This window comes from Chrysochloris asiatica, unplaced genomic scaffold (assembly GCF_000296735.1).
Source record: "Chrysochloris asiatica unplaced genomic scaffold, ChrAsi1.0 scaffold00026, whole genome shotgun sequence".
NCBI lineage: Eukaryota > Metazoa > Chordata > Mammalia > Afrosoricida > Chrysochloridae > Chrysochloris > Chrysochloris asiatica.
Genome location: NW_006408544.1, coordinates 130,826 through 154,712, shown reverse-complemented (window position 1 = coordinate 154,712; position 23,887 = coordinate 130,826). Strand labels below are relative to the sequence as shown.

At 48.6% G+C, this 23,887-nt stretch overlaps 1 protein-coding gene across 1 annotated transcript in view; it reads left to right on the top strand.

Annotated features, from left to right (window-relative positions):
• Nucleotides 1-23,887, top strand: part of HIVEP3 (human immunodeficiency virus type I enhancer binding protein 3) — a 61,397-nt gene that overhangs the window by 23,657 nt on the left and 13,853 nt on the right. Inside the window, exon 3 of the mRNA XM_006839823.1 lies at nucleotides 18,936-19,111. Within this exon, the coding sequence (XP_006839886.1) occupies nucleotides 18,936-19,111 (176 nt within the window). The remainder of the gene's footprint in view (nucleotides 1-18,935; nucleotides 19,112-23,887) is intronic.

Below are 23,887 nucleotides of genomic sequence, written 5' to 3'. Positions count from 1 at the left end.
AGGCTTTTCATCTGCACAATAATACCTACCTCTCAGGGCTGTTGAGAGACTAAAGCCCAGAGCACGAGGTCAGATACCCAGTGGATGCCCTGTCCATGGTCCCTACAGCACTACCTGAGCCTTTATGTCACATACAGACGTACACGGGAACACACATCAAACTCAGGAAATCATTGCATCCTGCCAGGAATTCATCCCATGTTTCCATTTCTTCTTGGACTTTTTGGCATTTGGCTTCTGTCTACCATGACTGGGTAATAGCAGGTATGTGATGGGACCTGCTTCTTCATGTTTGTAGCCCTCTGGGTAAGAGCCCTCAAAGATTGTGATCAAATCTCCAAGGAATTGTTAAGCAATGCACAGGCAAAGATTTATTTCAGTTGTCATGTTTTAATATGTGGAACCTGTGATTGCACAACTGTGAATACTTAGGATGGAGCTGAAGTGGGTGAGGCGGGGTCTGCCTCCAGAGTCATCAACCTCATGCTGATCCCAGGATCCACAAGGGCATGGTCAGGCAGGTCTGCAGGTACCTCTGACCACCAGTCCCATCCACCACTTCTGTGCAGGGAGAGTTCCATATGCATTTCCCAAGATGTGGCATTGAGCTGAGGTCTGAGGATGAGTGATAGTTGGCAAAGGTATGGAGAGGGGTCAGAGGGAGGGTCGTTCCAGATGGAAGAAGCAGCCAGGGCCTGAGAAATGGAGTGATGGGGAGGCTGGAGCTGGGAAGAAAGTGAGCAGGCTAGTGTGTGTGTGGGGGGGAGGGGCAGCCCAAGAGGAGGGGGAGAGGTAAGTAGGCCAGGGAAGGGTCTGTGAGTCTGTCATCTGCTGTCATCATGTCCCAGGTATCAGTGGGGCAGGAGGAAAGGACTTCTGTCTCTTCCCCATCATATCCCTCATCTCAGTTTCACAAAGAGGGAGAGGAATGAATAAATGATTAAGTGAAAATCATAAATTGTCAATACTACATGCATTTTTTAACTCCACAAAACTTGGTACTGCTATAACTTCACCAAATCGCTGGTCCTAAAATCTGGCTCTCCAAGAACCTTCACTGGCTCCCCAGTTCTTTTCAAAGCACCCCATGGGTGATCAGGACCCAGTTCACCCCTTCAGGCTCTTTTCTGGCAGCAAGATTGTTCTCTCTGTTCCTCCCATGTTTCTGCCTCTGCCTTTGCACATGCTGATCTCTCCACCTTCACCTTCAAATACCCAGTCAGGCTGTCCTCAAAGCCCAGGTCAGACACCATCCACAGATCCTACCTGACTTGCCTTCTAGATGTCTACTCACCTTCTAGGCCTCTTGTCCCCCCTTTTAAAAAAAAATGCCATTGAGTTGACTCTAACTCATGGAGACACCATACTTGTCAGAGTAGAACTGTATTCAATGTACAGTTTTCAATGACTGATCTTTCCGAAATAGATCGCCAGGACTTTCTTCTGAGGTACTTCTAAGTGGACTTAAACCTCCAACCTTTCAGTTAGCAACTGAGCACTTTAACTGTTTGCACCACTCAGAGACTCTTCCAAACCCCAGGGGCTCATTATTATACCTTAACATTTATCATTTCCTGTTTGGGTTTGGAACCAAATGGCCAGGTAAACACATAGGTGGTTTAAAATGGGCATTTTTATAAGACTAAAATTTTCAACAGTGGACCTGGTCCGAGTGATTTTTGGTGTGACATGGTGCCACTTATTAGCTGTGTGTCTTGAGACAAGTCGCTGTGCCTCTCTGATTTCAGTTCTCCATCTGTAGACTCGGGATAAATATCTCTACCTCCCAGGGTTATTGTGAACATTCTGGAAGCTAACAGATGCTTCAGTGTCTGTCACCACTCTCCACAGACAGTAGATCTGCAGTGAACTTAGCAGGGTCTGCTCTGATTCAGCTGCTCAGTGAATCTATGTTTCATCCGCCCTTGATTCTGGCCACAGGGTCGCCTTCTTGGCGATGATTGCTCTAAAAGGCACTCCACATGCTTTAAATAGCATTAGTAAGTGACACTTCAGCCAGCTGGTCAGCACTGTTGGAGAGTTGCCCACGGGCTTTCTGGGGACACTGTGTTGACTCAGTTCTTTACTGGGCACCAGGCCGGGTTTGGGAACGTGTGTGTGGAGCAGCTTGGTCAGTTGCAGCAAAGTCTTGCCCAGTCACATCAGCCCCCATTAAGAGCCAGGAGTTTCAGGCTTAAGTCCTGGCTCTACTGGTAATGGCCCCGTGGCTTTGGGCCAGCCACTCAGCCTCCTGAACTGCCTCCTCCTTGTTGACCTCGTGGCTTCAGAGGGTAAGCACAGATCTACCAATGCCTGGGGCTTTGTCACTTAAAAACCTCTATTTTGATCTGTGTCTTCTAGTACTGTAGCCAGATCGCTTGGGAGCAGCTTCTCCTCTGTCTCTAGAACCCTTATCCATCAGCTCTCAGCCTCCTGGGATGAGTACTTTTTGTGTTCCTATGCCATGAATTGCCCCTTGTCATCCCTAAAGGGAGTCTGATTCTAGTACAGGGATTGGTAGAGGGACACAGTTCAGCTCTTGACTCTTTTGAAGGGGGCTTCAGCCCATCCTGCCTCTTCCCCACAAGCAAGAAGGACCTCGGGCAACTCACTTAATCTCTGGTGACCACATGACTAAAGTACTGCGTGTGGTCCCTGGACTGAGTTCTGTCTGCCCAGCAGTTGCCTGTTCCTGCCCACCCTTCATTCCATCTGTAATAACTGTAGCCATTGTTCGTGAGGGCTTGCTGTGCTCCAGATAGAGACTTAGCACTTCACAGATTTAATTTCTAATCCTCAGCCTGCCCTGCTAAGTAGGAGATGTGTGTGTGTGTTTGCCTATTCTGCAGATGAGATGGTTGAGGCCCAGAGAGGTGAAAGAACTTGCTCACTGTTGTTCAGGGAGGGAGAAACAGAACTAGGTCTCGAACTTGGCCACATTTGACTACAAATGTGTGTCGTTTCCACCACACCACACTGCCACTAACTGCTTCCTCTAACTCCCAGATAGCCACCTACATGGCAAGCCCCTGATGGGACCCTGCCCTCACCCCTCTGTGTGCCCAGGGCCAGGTGTGGGCCCCAGTGTGTGATTGTGGCTGACATGATGGTGGTGGTGCTTCCCTCTTTTTCGCTGACCCTCCACTTTACCGAGCATGATGTCCTTCTGCAGGGACTGGTCCCTCCTGGTTATATATCTGTTGTAGCAGTGGGCAAGTCCCAAGTCCCTTAGTCAGATATCAGATAGGGGGAAGGGGGGATTTACAGCAGGGAGATGTCCGCTGTCCTTTTTCCATGCTCTGAAGAACATTCCTGACATCAGCAACATCATCTCCAGCCATGACAGCCAGAAGGATGCTAATCCAGAGAGGAGGAGGAGGGATCAGTGTCCTTCTGTTGCTTTCTGGCTGTGTGACCTCAAGCAAGTTACCTAACCTCTCTGAGCCTCTGTGTTCTCACCTGGAAAAGAAAAATGTCATACCCATCTCCGTGATCTTTTGTTGTGGTGGTTGTTAGGTGCCATAAAGTCAGTTTTGACTCACAGTGACCCTATGTACAAAAGAATAAAACACAGTGCAGTTCTGAGCCAGTGATTTGTAGGAAGGAATAAAACGAGGTCCTGGGAGTAGAAGGATGCTTTGTATGTGTTAACGGTGTTCAGTTTGCACTGTTGTCCCCACTGCTGTTACATATCCAGGTCCGGCTACAGGTGGGCACCAGGGTGACAGAGGTGTGGGGCGAGTTCCCACAAATGACCACCTCAGCACAGCGGTATTTGGGATCTTGAGGGAAGAAGCATCATGTCAGACAGGTGGAGGATGGGGTTAGAGACACTTCTGAGAGAAGCCAGCTTAGCTCAGCCTTGAGAAATAGATCAGAGAATGACATTCATTGCAGAGGCAGCAGTACGTGCTCAGCCTTGACACCAGCAATAACCTGGTGGTGGCTGTGTGCCGTGGAGTCGGTTCCGACTCATAGCGACCCTGTACGGGGTTTCCAAGGCTGTAAATCTTTATAGGAGCAGAACGCCTCATCTTTCTTCCACAGAACAGCTGGTAGTTTCGAACTGCTGACCTTGCAGTTGGCAGCCCGATTTATAACCAGCAATAACCTGGTAGGAGAAAAAAATTAAGTGAGTGAGAATTCAGGCAGCCTTGAGCTTCAGTTCTGGGTCTGCTTCCGAACCAGGGCTTTGTAACGCTCTGAGAGATCCTGTACACATCACTTGACCCACCTTTGCCAAGTTTCCTTATGTGCAAAATAAAGATCATGGGACGCAATACAACTCCGTGATAGCTACAAAAGACCCATTTTGCAGGTGGAGGAATTAAGGACTTAGAAAGTAAAGGTAAAGGGACTTGTATAAGGTCCTTGTTATTGTTAAGTGCCACTGAGTCAGTTCCAACTCATAGCAACCCTATATAAGGTTTCTGAGGGGTGGCTGCTGGGTTTGAATTGCCAACCTTGCTTCTCCTACAGTACCACACAAGGCCCTCCAGCTAGTCAATCCCAGGGGAAGGCCTGGGCTCCTTGGCCAAGGTCTTTGTCTCTATCATCTGAGGACACCCTGGCACCAGCTGGCCTTCCTGTCTTCCGGGACTAATACTTATCCTGAGTCTGGCATTTTATCCATCTGAAACATGAAATAATCTCACCCAGGGACCCAGTGTCCCCTAGAAGACTGGCCTTGGGAAACAGGGTATGAGCTAGTCGTGCTCTGGACTTAGAGGAAGCCTGCAGTGGGGTGATGTTCCAAAAGGGAGCACCGAAGGGCAACTCCCAGCATCTCTCCTGCAGGCCCACCATGGACACACTCTCCCTATAGAACTTCCATAGACATCCCAGTTGCATGGAATTGTGGAACATTTTAAGAATGTTAGAGATCTTCTGGTTTGGTAGTTTTCAAACTGGGGGCAAGAAAACCTTCAGAAAAATCTCACTTGGCACTCTAATATGGTTAAGAATAAATACATGTGTGGTGGCTTCAGAAGAGCCTCAGTGAGACATTGGGACCCTCTCCACTGGGACCCCTACTCCTCCTCATCCATGATTGACAGGATTAAAAGTAATCAAATACAAATGATGAGAGATTCCCGAAACAGCTGAATGGTCAGTGTCATATTCTGGATTCTCTAAAGAAGCAAAACCAGGGAAGGTTATATATGTATATATAAAGGGAGATTTATATTAAGGAAATGGCTCACACAGTTGTGTTATTGTTGTTGTTAGGTGCCGTCGAGTCCGTTCTGACTCATAGAGACCTTATGTACAACAGAACGAAACACCGCCCAGTCCTGCGCCAACCTCACAATTGCTGCTATGCTTGAGCCCATTGCTGCTGCCACTGTGCCAATCCATCTCGCTGGAGGTCTCCTTCTTTTTCGCTGACCCTCCACTTTACCGAGCATGATGTCCTTCTGCAGGGACTGGTCCCTCCTGGTTATATATCTGTTGTAGCAGTGGGCAAGTCCCAAGTCCCTTGGTCAGATATCAGGATGGAGTCTTCTGTCTCATGTAGCTGCATGGCTGATGAACCAAGATCTGACAGGTCAGACAGCAGGCAGGCAGGTTGGGCAGGTAAGCAGGCTGATGATGACTCCCAGGGTCAGCAGGCAGTAGGGCAGGCCACTGGATCAAGTCCAAACAACCGGAGATCATATGATGAGTGAGATGCAGAATGCAGTAGAAAGTAAAGCAAGCTTTGCCTGAATGCCCAATTTATTGGAAGCCAGCCACGTGTCACACTCCTGAGGAAACTTCCTTTCAATTGATTGGCTGTTCGTAGCAGATCTCATTACTGGGAATGACTACGTCTAAACAGCCAAAACACTGAAAATACTGGCCCAGTCAAGTTGGCACAAAACCTTAGCTTAGCTATCACAGTCAGTCTCTTCATTGTCTGTCCAGTGTAGAAAATGGCTGGACAATTGTGTTGAATCCAGTAGCCACAAGGCAAAGTCATCAGTAGCAGCACCATCAAATCGGAGACCTTCCCTTTCATCTTGAACTTAAAGGTGACAGAGAGCTCCGATTAACAGGGTATTGCTTCACACTCCGAGAAAAGATAAAGATGGCCCTTATGTGGCTGTGTTGGAAACTTTGAGGCTCACAGTACCAGGATGAGTGCTTGTTACTGGAGCTAACAAAAGCCAAGTTAGCAGCCCCAAGAGAGGACAACTGTGACGGTGCCTGAAGAGAACAGAGTGAGACACAGACCGGACAGGATGTTGGGTCATGATCTGAGGTGCAGCACCCATTCAGTGGGAAACTTCTTCAAAGAGGTCAGTAAGCCTCTCTTCGCTCCCTTCCTTTATGTTTTCATTTCTGACAAGATTTCATAGCCACGACAGGGACTGAGCTACATCCTTCAAACCTGAGCTGGCTTCACCCCAGGCCCAGAGCTGACTTGATGGTTCTTGGTTGTCTGTACTTGGACATTCAAAACTCACTCCATAGCGTCTCCACATATCATCCCAAATTCTCTGCCATGAAAGTGTATCCTGTTCTTAGAGTTTATGTTGGGCGTCAGACCCTTAAGCTATTGCTGCCTTCCTGGAAGCTGGTACTGAGAGCGGATGTCTCCTTTGTTGTTGCTGGTAGGTGCTATTGAGTCAATTTCGACTCACAGAAACCATACACACAACAGAACGAAATGCTATCCAGTCCTACACCATCCTCCAATTGTTATAATGCTTGAGACCATTGCGGCTGCCACTGGGCCAATCCATCTCATTTAGGGTCTTCCTCTTTTTCACTGATCCTCCACTTTGCTAAGCATGATGTCCTTCTCCAGGGATTGGTCCCAGATTATGAGAGATGAAGTCTTGCCATCTTGGCTTCTAAGAATCACCCTGGCTATCCTCCTTCCAACATGTTTGTTCTTCTGGCAGTCCATGGTACTTTCAATATTCTTCTCCAACACCACAACTCAAATGCCTCAATTCTTCTATGGTCTTCCTTATTCACTGTCCAACTGCATGTCTCCTATTATGGGAAAAAAAACCATGACAATAGTAAAATTAAGGAAAAAGCACAAATGCCTGTAAAATAGGCAATGGCTGTGTCAGGTAGTGGGAGTTACCCTGAAAATGTAAAGGAAGGTGTCCTGCACCTGCTCTCTCCCCTCCTGCCCTTCTTTGTGCCATATTTCTTGCTGCCCTCACTTTTGTCCTGCTTTGGGTTCTGCACAGTTAGGATACCGTCTCCCTGGTCCCAGTCCCCCGTACACACCATCCTCCACACTGCACCTGGAGAGAGCTCACAAAACCAGGTCTAACCAGGTCAGACCTGCTCATCCACAAGACCCAGATGACAAGACATTTCGTCTACAAAAACCATCTAAGTCTCAACCCAGTGATTCTTCTCTGAACATCCAGGGCACATTGGGCATTGTCTGTGTTTGGGTTTCTAACTCTTCTTTTACGGTCTTTTAAATACCTGTTATTCATACCCACCATCAAGGTCAGGGTCTGGTTTGATTTGACTGTATGTTGCTGGCCCTGTCCCAGCGTCTGGCTCAGCCCAGCACTTAGTATGTAGTGTTGAGTAAATTACGCAGTGTAGTGCTCACAGTTCACATTGCAGCTTCAAAAAGAGACACTTCAGGTGGGACCCGTGCCTGTGCTGCGTTATCTATGTTACCTTTGTTACCTCGTTACCTACAGTGCTGTGGTAAAGGGAGAATCTGGATGTACCTAGAACACAGGGTGAACTTCCCCAGTAACCCACAGCTCCACTCTCAGCAGTTCATTTTCCCCAAGGAGTAGGTTTCCTACTTTTTGGCAGCTCCGTATTTTTAGCTGATATACAGCTCAGTGGGCTGTGCTGCTTGACACTTGGTCCTCTTCCTATTTGAAGTTCCCCCAAGAGAGCAGCGTGTCACTGTGGCCAAGCCAGCAGATCTCTATGTCTGGACCTCCCAGGACAACGTGACCACTGGGAACTGACCTTCAGTCTGGATTCACAGGATACGGGTTGCCTAGCAGTGGGCTTTCTAACCACATCTTCCTCCTGCTTTTGCATAACTAAACCTCTGTTGACGTTCCCTAGGGGGAAAACGTTCTTGACAACAATATCATAATGAAATTAGAAATTTGGTGTTTAGCAAACCTTTGAAATATCTTAAGTTGGAGGAGCCACAAGAATTTGGTGATAAAATATGAATTCATGTATTATTTATGTTAATTAAGGATCCATGGTAGATTACAGCTGGGCTGCTAACCACAAGGTTAGTAGTTCAAATCTACCAGTCGCTCCATGGGAGAAAGATGTGCTTTCTACTCCCATAAAAATTTACAGCCTCAGGATCCCTATACAGGGTCGCTGAGACGACACCGACTTGGTGGCACACAACAACAATGCTAATTAAGGTCCTGAAGTGACACAAACTGTGCTCCACAACAAGGCTAAGCACTCGATCTCAAGGTCAGTTTAAACTTAAAAATCAGTGGTTCAAACCCACCAACTGCTTCTTTGGGAACCCTATACAGAGTTGCTATGAGTCGAAACCGATTCAGTGGCACTTAACAACAGCTAAAGATTGGAGGATCAAACCCATCCAGCAGAACTACTAAATAAAATGCCTGGTAAACTGCTGCAGTTAAGATGACATAATTTTTTTTTTTTTTTTAATTTAAAAAACCTAAATAAAGCCGTTTTCCTCAGTAGCAGTAGCATATGGGGTCACGATGAGTCACATTTGACTCAGCGGCAACCAACAACATTTGATTGATTGATTTCCAAATATTGACAATAATAGAAGAAACTCAATCATATAAATGCAGAATGCCTTTGAAGAATCTCCGATTTAAAAGGTAACGTGGAGGTTGGAGAGTGTCTTCCCCATTTAAGAGGCAAAAATACAGCTATGGAGAGAAAAGTCATGGGTCTGAACATCAGACAGTATCCCCCTTCACCCCCAGCTGCACGACTTTAGGGAAATTACTTTGGGCAGAATTTAACTCCAGGCTGGATTCATCTCTCCTGTATTTTATTTGATTTACACCATTTCTTTCTTTTTAAATTGTCAAATGCTTTATTATTTTGTTTGCTTTTATTATAATTTGGGTGAAATTTTAAAGAGCAAATTAATTTTCCATTAAAAATATGTATACACATTTTGTCTCATGACGTTGGTTACAATTCCCTTTCTACTTTCTCCTGGGTACTCCATTGCATTCATCCTTTCCTGCCCCTTCTTACCTTCTCAGCTTTGTTTGGGGGCAAATGCTGCCCTTTTGTTCTTAGATGGTTGATTGTACTGTGGAATCAGTTCCTCTCTGTTGTTATTAGTCCCTTGACTGGTCTGAAAGTTGATCCCAGGAGTCGGGTATGTTTAGTTCCAGACCTGACATATATCTAAGGGACAGTCTCTGGACTTAACACTTGTCTCCACCAGGTCAGTAATTCTGATCTTTTTAATTATTTTGATTGTTTTTCTCTCCTTTCCTGTCCAGAACCTTCTGTTATGTTCCTGATCAGAGTGGTTGGTGGTGGTAAGAGGGCACCATCTAGTTCTTCTGGTCTCAGGGTAGTAATGCTTCATGTGACCCATTAGTCCTTTGTTCTAATTGCTTATTTGAATCTTCATTTTTCTTCACTCTTCTTTGTTCAGGAGTAGGAGAGACTAATGGTGGTATCTTAAATGGTTGCTTACAAGCTTCTAAGATCCCAGACGCTACTCACCAAGGCTGGCTGTAGAACATTGTCTTTGTGGACGATGTTACAACATTTGACCTAGATGTTCCCCAAAACTGTGGTCTTAAGTCCCCAAGTTCATAGACTCATTCCCCCAAGGTATTTGGTTAAGGCTACAAAGTCTTCACAACTCTGCCCTCTGCATATTCTATCATCCCTTTGGCTATATTTACAGCACATGCAACTACAAAGGGACTTCAAAAAGTTTGTGGGAAAATGGTATTGAAAGAGCATTGAATTTTTCCATGAACTTTTTGAAGCCCCCACATACATACATAGCAATAGTCTCTGCTAAACCCATACACTTGTGGAACTTTACACCACTTCTTAAAACAAGTTATATCACATCGTAAAACTGCAAAGCAGTTAAAAGCACATGAACTTTGTAGTCAGACAGCCTCGGTTCACTCAAACTTACTGGCTGTGTGACTCCATTTTCTCTCATGTAAACAGGGATGGAAGAGTCCAAAACTCATACACTGTTGTTCAGATTAAATGAAGTCATACATGTGGAGTGTTTTAAATAATGCTTGACACTTAGTAAACACAATGTAAGAGTTTGCTAATATGACGGCAAAGTTGTTTGAACTGCAAGATCTGTGGTTCTAGCTCACCAGCTGCTCCTTGGAAGCCCTATACAGGGTCACTATGGGTCGGAATTGACTTGAAGGCATTTCACAACAACAATATACTAGTTTTAAAAACTCTGGAGTCACCACTCCCCACCTCCTTACAACTCCTCTGCCTTGCCCAGTCGTGTTTTCCCAAGCCTCCATTTCTTCTTCTGTCCTTAGGAATAAATCTATCCACTGCACAATGTTGTTACAGAAGTAAGCAAGTTATTCCACATAAGGCACCTCTACCCCCATGCTGGATATAAATGGGCATGCAATAATCATTCTCTTCCTACCACAAGGTCCCCTAGTGTGTTCATCTAGTCTCTGCAATCGGTGGTAGTGATAGGGAACTCAGTACCTTACAGAGCAGGTTCATTGCTGAGACTTGGGCATATTCAGAATCCAGGAGCAACGATCTCCTCCTTCACCTTGTTAGAAATGCCACTTAATACCTACCAAGCCCTTTAGTCTGTTATCTTGAACAGAAGGAGGTCCCAGTTCCTTTAGGAGCTCTGTGTTCCTGTGTGCTTAGTGGCAACTGTGGGGTTTTAGGAAGACTCAGGAGTCACAGTGCAAATTGCAGGCTCAGAGTTCTGGGGAGAACCTAGTTAGGTCAGACTGTGTCATACCAGCCTCGCCACCTCTTCGCTGCCTTGTGTCTTTGGGCAAGTCACTTAATTTTTCAGTTTCCTTTGCTATTATTGTCACTGTTAGCATCCCTCAAGTCTGTCCCAACTCATGACAACCCCATGTACAATGAAACAAAACATTGCCATTCCTGCACCATTTCATAATCAGTTGAGAAGCAGACCATTTTAGTCTGGAAGCTCTACTGAAACCTCTTCAGCACTCTAGAAATGCACCAGCCCCCACCACTGACAGATCCCGGCAGCTGCACATGAGACGCCCTGGCCAGAACCAAGCCTGGGAATCAAGCACTAGTCTCCCACATGGAAGGCGACTACTACCTCGACTCATAGAAACCTTAACAGGACCGAGTCAAATTGCCCTGGAGAGTTTGCAAAGCTGTACATCTTTATAAAAGCCAACTACCTCATCTTTCTCCCTCAGAGTAGCTGATAGATTCCAACTGCCTACATTTCAGTTAAGGAGCTCTGGTAGTGTAGTGGTTACAAATCGGGCTGCGAACATTAAGGTCAGCAGTTCGAAACTCCCAGCTGTTCCGAAGGAGAAAGATGAGGCTTTCTGCTCCAGTAAAGAGTTACAGCCTCGGAAACCCTGTACAGGGTCACTATGAGTCGGATCCGACTCCACGGCACGTAACTAACCAACCAACCAACATTTCGGTTAGCAGCCCAGTGCTTAACCACAGCATGACCAGAGCTCCTTCCCTCACTACTAGGCTTCTCTGTTCACTGACAATAATAAGACCCGCCATAGCAACAGGTCCTTTGAGGATCCCTTTTCTTTTCCTTTGAGCCCATGAGTTCCAGAGCTTCAGGGCAAGGATTAAAACAGCCATGGAAGGAGCCTGGCTGCTCCACACCACTCCCTGCAGCAACACCGGCTCCTAAGGTCACAGGAGAGCTGCTTCCAGCATGCCCCTTGCTGTGTGACCTCAGCCTCAGGTCCTCAGGCCAGCTGAACTCGAGGTCACGCCAGAGAATCTACAGAAACAGCTCTTCTCTAATAACAAAACCCGCAGTCTGTCCCAGGCTGGATGACACCATGGGTTGTCAGGACAGCAGCTGACAGGCAGGCAGTAGAGCTTGGGGATGTCTTTCCCTGTCCTGGGAGCCAGGAACCCATCAGTGGTAGACTAAGCTGGCACCCCAAGGCAGACAGGATGTCCGTTTCTCCTCCTCAGTAAAGACTGGTGTTTGTGGGGGAGGAGGAGTCTAAATGAGGAGACTAAGGGGCCAGTGGTGTGGGAAACTGCGCCAGGCACCATGGGCCCCCACCACAGCTTCCTGGTTTCCTGCACTGGGGTTTCTCTATAGCTGTCAGCACCTGCTCAGTTCCACCCCAAAGTCTTTTGGGAAGGGCTGGGTGGAGAAAACTGTTTTTGCCTGCAGTGTTGCAGGCTCCTGAGAATCCTGGAGAAGGCACATGCTCATAGCACCTGGGTCAGCATCCTCTCAAAGTATTTGTGCCACACATCTGTTCAGGAACAGGGTGCTGAGGGGGTGACTGGATGGTTGATCACCACCATGTGTCTGAAACTCTTGGGGCCTTACTTCCTTTTTCAGTCAAGTGGAGAGAATGGGGGAAAGGGTGATTCCAGCTCACAGCAACCCTATGGAGGGTTTCTGAAACAGCCTCATCTTTCTTCGGGGCAACAGTTGGAGGGTTTAAAGTGCTAACCTTGTGGTTAGCAGCCCAATACATACCCCACGGCACCACCAGGGCTCCTTGGTGAATGTTCAGTGTGGGGAGAATATCATTAAAAACAAAATCTGCTCATAACCAAGGAAACCTCTCTACAAAATGTAAAAGAGAGAAGAATAAAGCTTTTATTATTGAATAAGCATTCAACTCAAATGGGATGCATCACAGGCAAGCCGCTAAAGGAACTACAAAAACAGACGGAATCTGACCCATTACATAGTCAGGCAGGGGCACCGTACTTCCTGCTTGTTCTCAAGATAAATCACTGGATCTCAACAAAGAGGAACCAACTGCAATATTTGTCCCTCATTTAAACACACACACACACAAGTTGCTGTCAAGTCGACTCTGATTCATGGTGAGCCCATGTGTTTCAGAAGAGAACTATGTTCCATAGGGTTTTCAATGGCTGACTTTTCTAAAGTAGATAGATCCTCTGGTCTTTTTCTTCTGTGGAGCTTCTGAGTGGACTCAAACTTTCAACCTTTTGGTTAGCAGCTGAGCATGTTAACCATTTGCACCATCAAAAGACTCCTCTTCACACAGGTCCTCCTAAATCTACCTCCTACCTGGGGTGGCTATTTGTGTTTGCTAATAAATGTCTCATTTCTCTCTGACATATAGTACTGATTTAGAACAGGCAATTAAGTTAAACTCCCATGGAGACAGAGAGACTGTGGCATTATCTGCCTTGATGTTTGCATTTCAAAAAGATGACTCCTGGTGTGGTGCTGTAGGATAAGCACTGATCCACAAGGTCGGTTTGAACTGCAAGGTCTGTGGTTCAAACTCACCAGCCGCTCCTCAGAAACCCTATACAGGGTTGCTATTAGTCAGAATTGACTCGATGGCACTTAACAACAACAAGGGCCAGTCGAAAGGTAATTCCTGGTTGTAACTGCCCAAAGTTATTTCACCTCTTAAGGATGTACCTTTCAAAGGGGCAGAGAAAAATTTACAGCATCAAGTGTTCTAAAGAAAAGGCTCTAAGAAGGAGAAGAGGAGTCTCCTTTTTCTGCAACAGGGAAAAATGAATGTTTCCTTGTGTGGTTTGTATTTACCTTTACGTCAGTTAGGGCTGTGCAGGGCTGGCACAGTGTTGGTTCAGTGATAGGTTTTCACCTTCCATCTCAGAAGACCCTGTTCAGTCCCCAGCCCGTGTACCTCTTAGGCAGCCACCACACATCTGTCAGTGAGCTGTTATGAAGCTGAACAAGTTCCCGTGGAGCTTCCAGACTAAAACGGACTAGGAAGAAAATCTGATGGTCTGCTTCCAGAAAACCTGTGGCTCACAACCATGTGATCCCCAACTGATCGTGGGAATGTGCTTCATTCATTCCACTGTGCATGTGATGGCCAGGAGCCAGGAGCTGACTCGATCACAGCTAACAACAATCCAGCACCCACAGCATCAGGGGTGCTCAGGAACTCAGTGGGAAGATCCAGGCTGAAAGAGTCTGATTGTCACATCCTGCTGTGAGGTCTGACTCGGGGCTCCCAACTGCAAGGAGAATGCAGACCCCCAGAATGAAAGTGTATTGTCAGTGGATATTGACTGAGCACTTGCTGGGTACCAGGCACTATGCCAGGCCCTGAGGATGCACCAGCAATGGAAGAGATGGAGTCTCTGCCCTCGTGGGAATATCAGGGACTATGCTTGTAATACACTGCAATGCACACAGCATGGCAAGCGTTGTGCACGAATAGGGAGACTGTGGGCCCAACGGAGGAGTGTAGGAAGGACTAGAGGAGCTGATTAGATGGCAGAGGGCGGTGTGTGGGATGGGAAAAGGTAGGACAGTTGGCAGGAACTTTGAGGCACAGGGAAGTCTGGTCCTGTTGGAGGGGAATATAGAGGGGCATGAGGGTTGATGCGACTTGGTTCAAGAAGAGCTGAAGAGGTAAACAGGCCAGATGGTGTCTTGAAAGGTATAGGGCTTTATTCTGAGAGCCTGGGAGGAGCATTGAATGGGGCTTCTGGACTGGGTGAAGGTGGCAACTCCAGATCTCTTTTTAGACTGCTTCTGTAGCTGCTTGGTGAAGGAAGAAGGGTGTGGTGTGGTAGGAGAGAGGGTGGTAACCTGGGGAGGAGGATGCGCATGGTTTGAATGTAGCATTGACTAGTTGTGATGAATTGAATATGGAGAGTGGGGAAAATGGACTCACGAAGATTCACACCCCGGTGCCTGGTGTGACTGACCCAAGGTCGTGGTGCCTGTTACGAAGATGAGGACCCAGGAGAGGCATTGTGGGGAGCATGGTGTGTGGCTCTAGGCACGTGGGTGTGAGGTGCCTGAAGACCACCAGTGGGGGTTGCTGAGTGGACAATTGGATGTACAGCAAAGAGACCAGAGCTGGGTAAGAGCACCATCCACGTCTTAGTTACAGAGGGGTGCTCACCTAGGGGAAGGTGGGAGGTGAGAAGATATGGGTTGGGATACTAGCACAGAAAGAGGGGCTGGGCAGGATGGGCTTCAGAGATAAGGAGATTGCCCTAGCCAGGCAAGTCCTTCTAGAAGGTGTCATGTGAACTGCTGATGAGAAAGAAAGGCACAATGCTCATTGGCTTGTGACCATGGCAGAAACATTCTTCAAAGAGGAAGACAGCAAGCAGAGAGGTGGACAGTTCTTTACAGAGTTTGTACTATGAAGAGAAGCAGAGAGAGCAGTCGCTGGAGCGGGACTGGGGCTGAGAGGCTTGTAGTTGGGTGGTTTGTGATAGGAAAGAACTGAGGTTGCATCTATGAGGAGAGAGAGGTGATAAGGCCCTTGGGAAGGTGCTAGGAGACGGTAGTCAATAGGTGAGGTCTCTGTGCAGCCAGGAGGGGCTGGATCTTAAACTCAGGTGGTAGAGTTGGCCTTGAGTTGCAAGAGGGTGCAGGCCACACTAAGGGACAGCTGCCACATGCCTATCTCTGAGCTGGGCTCTGTGAGAACCCTAAACTGCAAAAACCCAAGTCCCAGCCTTCAAGGATCAGAGAAGTCATAGTTCATGGTCATTCAATGAGGAGACTGCTCTCTTCAAACTCCTGGAGCCCTTCAGTGGCCAGCTTCCTCAAGACCTCCGTGACACTGGACTCTTGAACTCCTTTCATCTTGACTTCCAAACCACAGTTCTTGCATGCTCTTCTGACCTTGCCTTGGGTGCCATTTTTTTTTTTTTTTCTGTCACCATTACCTTTTGGTACTTTCCAGACCTCTGTCCTCATCGCTATTCCCTTTTCATTTTATATACTCTCTTGAACAGTCATCTTCCTCCTCACAAACCTACATCTCCTGTCCTGAGTCCCAGGTTTTCAACTACACTTGACATTTCTCCCTGTCTTGCTCATAGGCATCTCACCCTCAGCAGGTGAAAACTAGGGTCCAATGTAGTTTCCATCCAAGCCTGAGAATGCTACCATTTAAGCAAGCCAAGTTGAAAACAGTGTGTCCTTGTTTCTCCCTCATTCTAAACCTCACTGATGCTATGGATTCTATACCCAGAAGGCCTAGGAATCCCTTTCCTACAACAGGTACATCATGCCTGGTTTCCTATACTATCCTTCTCAAAACCATTCTCTATAATGCCAGTGAAGTATCCTCTCTTATACGAATCTAAATCTAAACTTTTTAGTATGACCTTCAAGGTCAATCATGGTCCAGTCTGCCCTTTCTGTCCAGCCTCATCTCTTCTTGCTCATCAGATGCTCCAGACCCTGACTTTGCCCCTGGGTTCCCTGGACTGGAGTCCTCCCTTCCACCTCTATCTCTTACAGTCCTTCTCGGCTCCTCCCAACCCAAGCCGCTCCCATGTTCCCCAGCAGGCTACACACAACTTCCACAGGGATGACCAAGTATTGTACATAGTTGTGTATATGGCCCCAGTCCTGGTACCACCCTTGAAGACTCAAACAGGTCCACCCACCCACCCACCCCATTTCATCTTCTTGTTAGCTGTCATTGTGTCAACTCTGACTCAGGGTGACCCTGTGTACAACAGAACGAAACATTGCCCATCATCAATCAATGAGTTACATGTTTGAGTCCATCACTTGGGCCACTGTGCCAGTCCATCTCATCCAGACTCCCACATTCTTGATGGCCCTCCAAACATGATGTCCACCTCTAGCAGTTAAGTGCTCCTGATGACGTCCTAATGGTGTGTCCAAAGCCAGCAAGTCAGATAACGTTCTATTGTCACCCTTAAGGTTTTCATTGGTTAGTTTGCCAAGACTTTCTTCCTAGTCACTCTTAGTCTGGAACCTCTGCTGAAACCAGGGGTGACCACCATGCACAATCCTATCCACCATGGGTTCCTCTGATGCTTTTTGCATTGCTGATGCTGTAACTTCCAACATCAGAGCAATACACAAGCCACCACAGTATGATAAACCAACAGATAAGTTGTGTATCTTTTCATTTGGTATGATTGTTTGTCACCTAAGCTTGATATGAAGGAAGAAATAAAGGACTCAGAGAGCAGCCCGGGTTGATGGACACCATGCCTACTTATGAGCTGGCCGATGCATAGAATGCAGACAAAACATGATCAGAGCAGAGTGGCTGTAGGCACCTCATCATCTACCATATCATCCCCACACCATCCACCCCAGCCGTGGACGTGGCAAGAAGGTGAATGTTGATGGACTTCACTGTAGTTGGTGGTTGGGGTTAGGGTATCATGGACCCGCTGAGCATTACTAAGTTGATATTGGTGTCCGGATGGTGGAGGAGCCCCCAGTGCAAAGAGGTGATCACACCACTCTCACTTCTGTGTTCTCCTTACTGGGCAAGGGAGCCCCATCTCATCCTGTCTCTACCTAAAGAGTGGATCTCAAGTGAGGCAGAAGGACGTGGGAATTAGAATCTAGATGTGAGTAGTGGATCCCGGCAGTCTGCTGCAGGAGGGTGAACTGCTGTCACTGAGCAGCAGACACCTCGTATTTGTTTGTAAGATGTCCTTGATAAGAGCAAAATTGATCATCTTTCTCATTACCTGCGCTATGGCCTGCAGTGCCTCACACTGAACACAGGACAGTAATGAGCTCTAGAGCAGGTGAAAGTCATCCTGTCAGACCCAAAGACCTGACCTCTAAAACTAGTCAGTCCAATCAGGGCCTGTCAGAGGGAAGGAAATGTGGGTGGTTTTAATTCTGAGTGGCATTGGCCGATTCTGAGATGACAAAAAAAAAAACCCAAAAGCACCACCAGGGTGTGTGTGTGTGTGTGTGTGTGTGTGTGCGTTGGCATCTTCCTCCCTGGCGTGCAGTGTGAGTGTGGGGTGTGGACAGACCCCAAGGCCTCCTGAGTGAGAAAAACAGGTCTTTCTCCTGGAAGTATGCCAGGAGTTCCCCTCTCAGCCCCATCCACTGCCGCAACCTTTCCCAGCCCCAAGTATAGCACAAAACCACCAAGATAGTTTTCATGATGGTACTGTTGAGCCTGTGGGGCTCCTGGGTATGGAAATTAGAACATCTTGATTGGTCTAGAGCCCCTGAGGCCCAGCAGGTGGACTGGCTGCCTGGAACAGCTCATGGAAGCCTTCAGCACTTCCTACTATAATCCCAAGTGATCCCCAAAGTTCCATGAGATAGAAGTTGCTGCGAATTTGCGTCCTGAAGAGCATTCAACCTGACTGGCAGTAGGGGTGAAGGAGAACGCACAAGACTCATGGCGGTCCCGCTTATGTTCCCTCACGCAAGCGTCTGGGTAGCTTCCCAACAGATGATTTTAGCCTTTGTTGCCCCTCGTGGGAATGTGGATGAGCTTTGGGGCAGGTTCAGATCCCAGTTCTGTCACTTTCTGGCTGTAGGAGCTTGGCTGTGTCTCTCACCCTCTCTGACCCTTGGGTTCTTGAAGGTCCTCTCCTCATGAGGTGACTGTGATCTAATCCTGGTGAAGGGCCAGCTCAGAGTTAGTGTTTGGTAAATGGTGGCGGCAGGACTGTTGCTATCATTTTTTGTATCGCACTGTTATTGCCACCTAGATGGTTGGTCTTGATGAGCCATCTGGGGACCTGGGGCTGCTCCCTTCTGCTGCCTCTGAAGTACAAGAAGGTGTGGTTCCCTCCTGTCACAGGTCAGGGCAGATGCAGGGGTCCATGGTGGATCCCCAGGGCATGGCTGTCACCCCAACCCCAACCCCAGTTCCTTGGATTCTTCGTTCTCCACTCGCAGTATCCTTAACTGGCTACAGGAAGCTAGCCAACATGTACATCTCCTGAGGTGGGATCCTGCCTCTTCTCCTCCTTTTTTTTTTTTTTTCCTTTACCATGACGCCTGTCGCTCATAGGTACAAATCAAACGAAGAGTATGTATATGTGCGAGGCCGCGGCCGAGGGAAATATGTTTGTGAGGAATGTGGAATTCGCTGCAAGAAGCCCAGCATGCTGAAGAAACACATCCGCACCCACACTGACGTCCGACCCTATGTGTGCAAGCACTGTCACTTTGCTTTTAAAACCAAAGGTAAGAGACAGTCGGCCGGAGCACCCGCCCCTGCCCAGTGCAGGGAGCTCCCCTCTGGGAGCCCCAGCACAGAGCTCAGGGGCTCAGAGCACTCCACTAGGGAACCTAGTGACGGAGCAGCCGGCTCCAGACTGAGCGGCGGCGGCCCTCTTGGATTCCACACATAGCCCCGACCCCTGAAGCCCCCCACCACCCCCTGGCACACTCCAGCACAGCTCCTGGTTTGGGGTTTTTTTCTCATCACCCCTTCCTTCGCATGTCTCCTTAGCCATTAGCCACTGATCTGACAACCTCAGCATCCACACATGTCACTGCCACTCTTGCATATGGAAATCCATTCCACCCAGAGCCACCTAACACAGGCATCTCACCTCCACCGTCTCCCCACTCCCACCAGGTTCTGCCCACCACCCCTACCCCGGCTTCTCTGCAGTTGTCAGCTCTCCCCCCAGGTGTCAGGGTCAGGGTCAGGGCAGGCTTTGGCAGTGACCTGTAACAGGAAGGAGGCCCAGCATGGAGGACATGTGTGCCAGAGTGCTGTGATGGGCCTGACTTCTGCTGGGACTAAGGGGGGCTGTGTCTGCTGAGGTTCTTGCATCATCCTCTCCCCTCTGCTGCCTCTGCTGGACAGGCAGGGAAGGCATTTCAGCTTGCCTCTGGTCCAAGGGGCCAAAGAGGGAGGCTCTATGTGTTTGACATCCTTGGAGGTGTCATCCTCACACTTTGCAGTTTCTGGGTCAGAGCCCATGTCCTGCCTTCTTGGAGCATGTTGGGCACCTCCACCTGGCTCTCACTGGAGACATTTGACTTCCCAGTGGGTGAAACTCGAAGGCAGACTTCAGTTTTGCCAGGTGTTAACCTTCCTCCTGTTGTAAAGCTGCTCCCAGAGAAAGAGGTCAGGGAGCTGTTCTGGAGAGGCCCCAGCCAAGTCCACCGCTTCCTCACTTCCTCCATACCTGACCGGGCTTCTCGCTCTGCATGAGGTCAGGAGTGAATTGGTCTCAGCCTCTTTGACCACGTTCCCATGTCTGGTCTCCTGACTGCCACTCCTCTTCTATTCACTCATCCTGATCCCCAAATGTTTTTCCCAAGGTTGTAGATGGAATGGAGGTACCTACCCTCCATTTCCTTTCCCATGATCCTCCTCTTCCTTTCACATAAGCAGTATCCCAAGCAAGAGTGGGTGGGCCAGGAGCCCCCATACCTGCCCCATGGTACCATCAAAGGCACCTCAAGTCCTGGAGCCCTGCCACCTCCAAGACAGCTTCGCCCAGCATGCATCAGCCCCGGAGGTGGGTTCTGCCTGCCATGCATCCCCTCCAACCCCACGTCTTCTGGCCTTAGGTGGCCAGTTGGGTCTTGGTGGAGGATAGAAGTAGGCATTCTTGATTTATAGTTTAAACCAGAATCGTTGAGTCTGAAAGCTATAAACCTCTTGTCCAAGCCCTCTACCCACTACCCGCCAAAAGCAAGGCTAGTGAGTCCCAGAAAATGGGAGTACTTTAATGCCAGAGCAGGAAATGGAGCCCGGCACACCTGCTTCATGGCCTGAGCCTTCCAGCCTAGACAAACAGTGTGTGCCGGGGGCAGGGGCTGGGGGCAGGGGCTGGGGACAGGGGCACCATGTGGAACACATCTGAGGCCCATCAGGCAGCCCCACTATGTGAGACCAAAAAATCTATTGCCTGGGAGAGACATCATCCCACTATGTCAGACCAAAAACTCCATCCTGGCTGAGTTTCCAGCCCAAGGATAAGGAAAGGAGCACTCAACCCTATCTGCCCATTTTTCTGGGTCTGCAAGAGGCCTGGGTCTCCAGTAAGAGCCCCCATTTCCCAGGAGATGCCTTCATTGGAGGTCCTAGTGGCACTGAGGGTTAATGCGCTGGACTGCAAGGTTGATTTGAACCACAAGGTCGGAGGTTCAAGCTCACCAGCTGCTCCTCAGAAACCCTATACTGGGACTGGGTCACTATGGGTTGGAACCAACTCATCAACACTTAACAGCAACAACAACAGCCTTCATTGGAAGCCACAATGAACCACGAAAAAACCCCAGGATATCAAGAATATACAAGCTGAGAAAAGGGCCTTCAGACATTCCATGTTTCCCAGTGTGGAATATCCCCATGCTGCCCCAAGACTTTGCTTGCATACAACAACCAAGTTGTGTGCTCGGCATTTTCTCAAATGTTCACGGAGTCTTCCAGAAGAAAAAACCTCAAGGGCCAAAACAGTAAGCGAACCTGAAGTGGTGGAATGTTAGACTCAGACTGGCACAAGGGGGCAGGTTGGGGCCAAGGCCCCTTGAGACTGAAAGGAAGGAGCCAGCCACCAGAGCTCCAAGAACAGGTGCTTTCTTGGAGTGGTAGGGCCAGGTTCCTCAGCCACCTGCTCAGATAATACAGCTGCTTCCATTCTCAGATACCTGCCTCCCACATCAGTCTGCTGTCTATCCTCCCTGCCTTCTTACTTGAGCTGTGCGAGGGCTATGGCTGGAGGCTCTGGGCGCCAGGCCTGAATCAGACAGTCTGTGGGGCCCTTCCTCACCACCTCTCTGCTTCCTGGCTGGAGCAGCCCTTTCTGTCTGTCTCTGTTTGCCTGTCTGTGTCTTGTCTCTGTGTCAGACAGTGTGCTGGCAGCCCAGGCCTTGCAGTGCGCTGGGACCAGGACAGGCCTGCTGGGATTTTCCCTGGGGAGGTCTGAGGATCCTGTCTCCTTTTCCAGATGGTTCCTAGAGACCCATGCCCACTGCCTGAGGGAATAGGCTTCCTGTCTAAAAAGCAGCAGGTTGGGGGAGATGGGGTTGGCCAAAGCCAAACACAGCCAACATGGTCATGGGCTGATGCTCTTGGGTGGAGGTTCCGTCTCTCTTCCATACTCCCCATCATTTTTCATCCACTTGCCTTTCCTTCATCCTCTCAGAAGTTCTCATGGGTGGTTGGGATGGTGGTAAGAATCTGTGGACTCAATCTGCCTGGCAAGCTGAGGTTGTGCTCCTCAGCTGGAAAAGGGTATCCAGTCAGTAAGCAATGCCTGCAGCTAATTGGTGTCCTTCTCCTGTCACAGCAGAGGTGACTAACACCCTGGCAGTCCAGCCAGTGTCTGCTCCAGTCAGACACATCCCCTCCCAGTCCCCAGCCCCTCCTCTGCAGCCTTCAGGGGTGGGGTCAGAGGGCAGGCAGCCTTCAAGGACCTCCCCTGAGATCCCCTGAGCCAGGAAAGGTAAAGCCCTCTCCATCCCAGGTATCATCTTAGCATCTGTCTCTTCCCCACTCAGCATCATGCATGCCACAGAGGGATTGGGGTGGGGGTTGGGGGGCCACATGGTGTGGGAAGAAAGGACATAACATGTAGTGGACATCTGCTCTCTGCCAGGCATGCTGTGTTGCCCCCTCTACATGTTTTGTCTCATCAAACCCCCATCCCCACTCCAGAGTCCCCACAAGGTAGGTATTATTTTACAAGTGGAGAAACCAGGGCTAAGAAGGTTAAGAAACAAACCCCAAAGCGCACAGCTAACAGGCAACAGAGCTCAAACTCAAACCCAAGGTTTTCCAGCATTTGTATCATTCGCATTCCATTATTCTGCCACAGTATGGAGCAAGCAAGGCACCCTGGGTCCTAGGACCTAGTTCTGGATGGGGCTTCGCACTAACTAGCAATATGACTCCAGGTCAGTTGGGCCACTGTGTTGGTTAACGGGAGACATCCTGTGATATCCCAGCACCTGATCTGGCCTAATGGCATCACCAAAACCTTGAACCCAAAGGTAAATCAGTCAGAGGGGAAACTCAGAGCTTGATGAGGGTGGGATTAGATGGTCTGTAGGTTCATTCCGTGAAGAGCATTTTCCGTACCTGGTCATTGTACACCCCATCGTGTACTCCCCATCAAACTCAGTTGAGTAGAAATGGAACATTCCAGGCCAAGCATGATCAGTGAGTGATGTATTCATGAGAATGAGTAGTGTTCAGAGTCCTCGGTGACCTGGATGGTCAAGGGATACTGGGCCTGGCTTAGGACCTCAGGGGACAGTTGGTATCTCTGGTCCATGGAAAACCTCAGTTGCCTTTTCCCATCTTCTGACTGTCCTACAGAGGCTTGACCCATTCTGGAAAGCGAGGGCAGAGGTTCACAAGACTGAATAGGAACCCTTGGTGACCCTCTGACCCTAAGATAACTCTGAAAGGCTCTGCTTCCCTTTGGTCTTGGGAGAGGATCCAGGTTTCTGTGCAGTTACAGCAGGAGCATCTGAGTTGAGAAAGTTAGAGTCAAGAACTAGGGCCAAGAGTAGGAAAGAGGAAATGATCCAGCTTCTTATCTGTTCATGCTGGCCTAGACCTGCACACCTTGGGTAAGCTCCACTTATGATTCTCTTTAAGCAAAACCCTAAGGTCGCCTCGAAATTCTCAACATGATTGGGTCATACCCTTCCTCATCCATGAACTCTTTAGCTATCTGCCCTCCTTTTTAGCCATTCCTCCCATTGTCTCATCTACCAGTTGGTCTTCCTACTCATTTATCTTCCTATGTGTTTTGTCACTCAACTTCTCTCTCATTCTACTGTTCACCTTCCATCCATTCATCCTCTATCTTCCCATACATTTAAAGACGCATGAACAGCCAGCTCTTCTCCATTTCATCTAGTTTGCCATCCTCTCATCTGGTCATTGACCCATTGTCCATTCCTGGTGTGGCGCTGTAGGAGAAGCACTCAACTGCAAGGTTGGAGGTTCAAATTCACCAGCTGCTCCTCAGAAACCCTATACAGGGT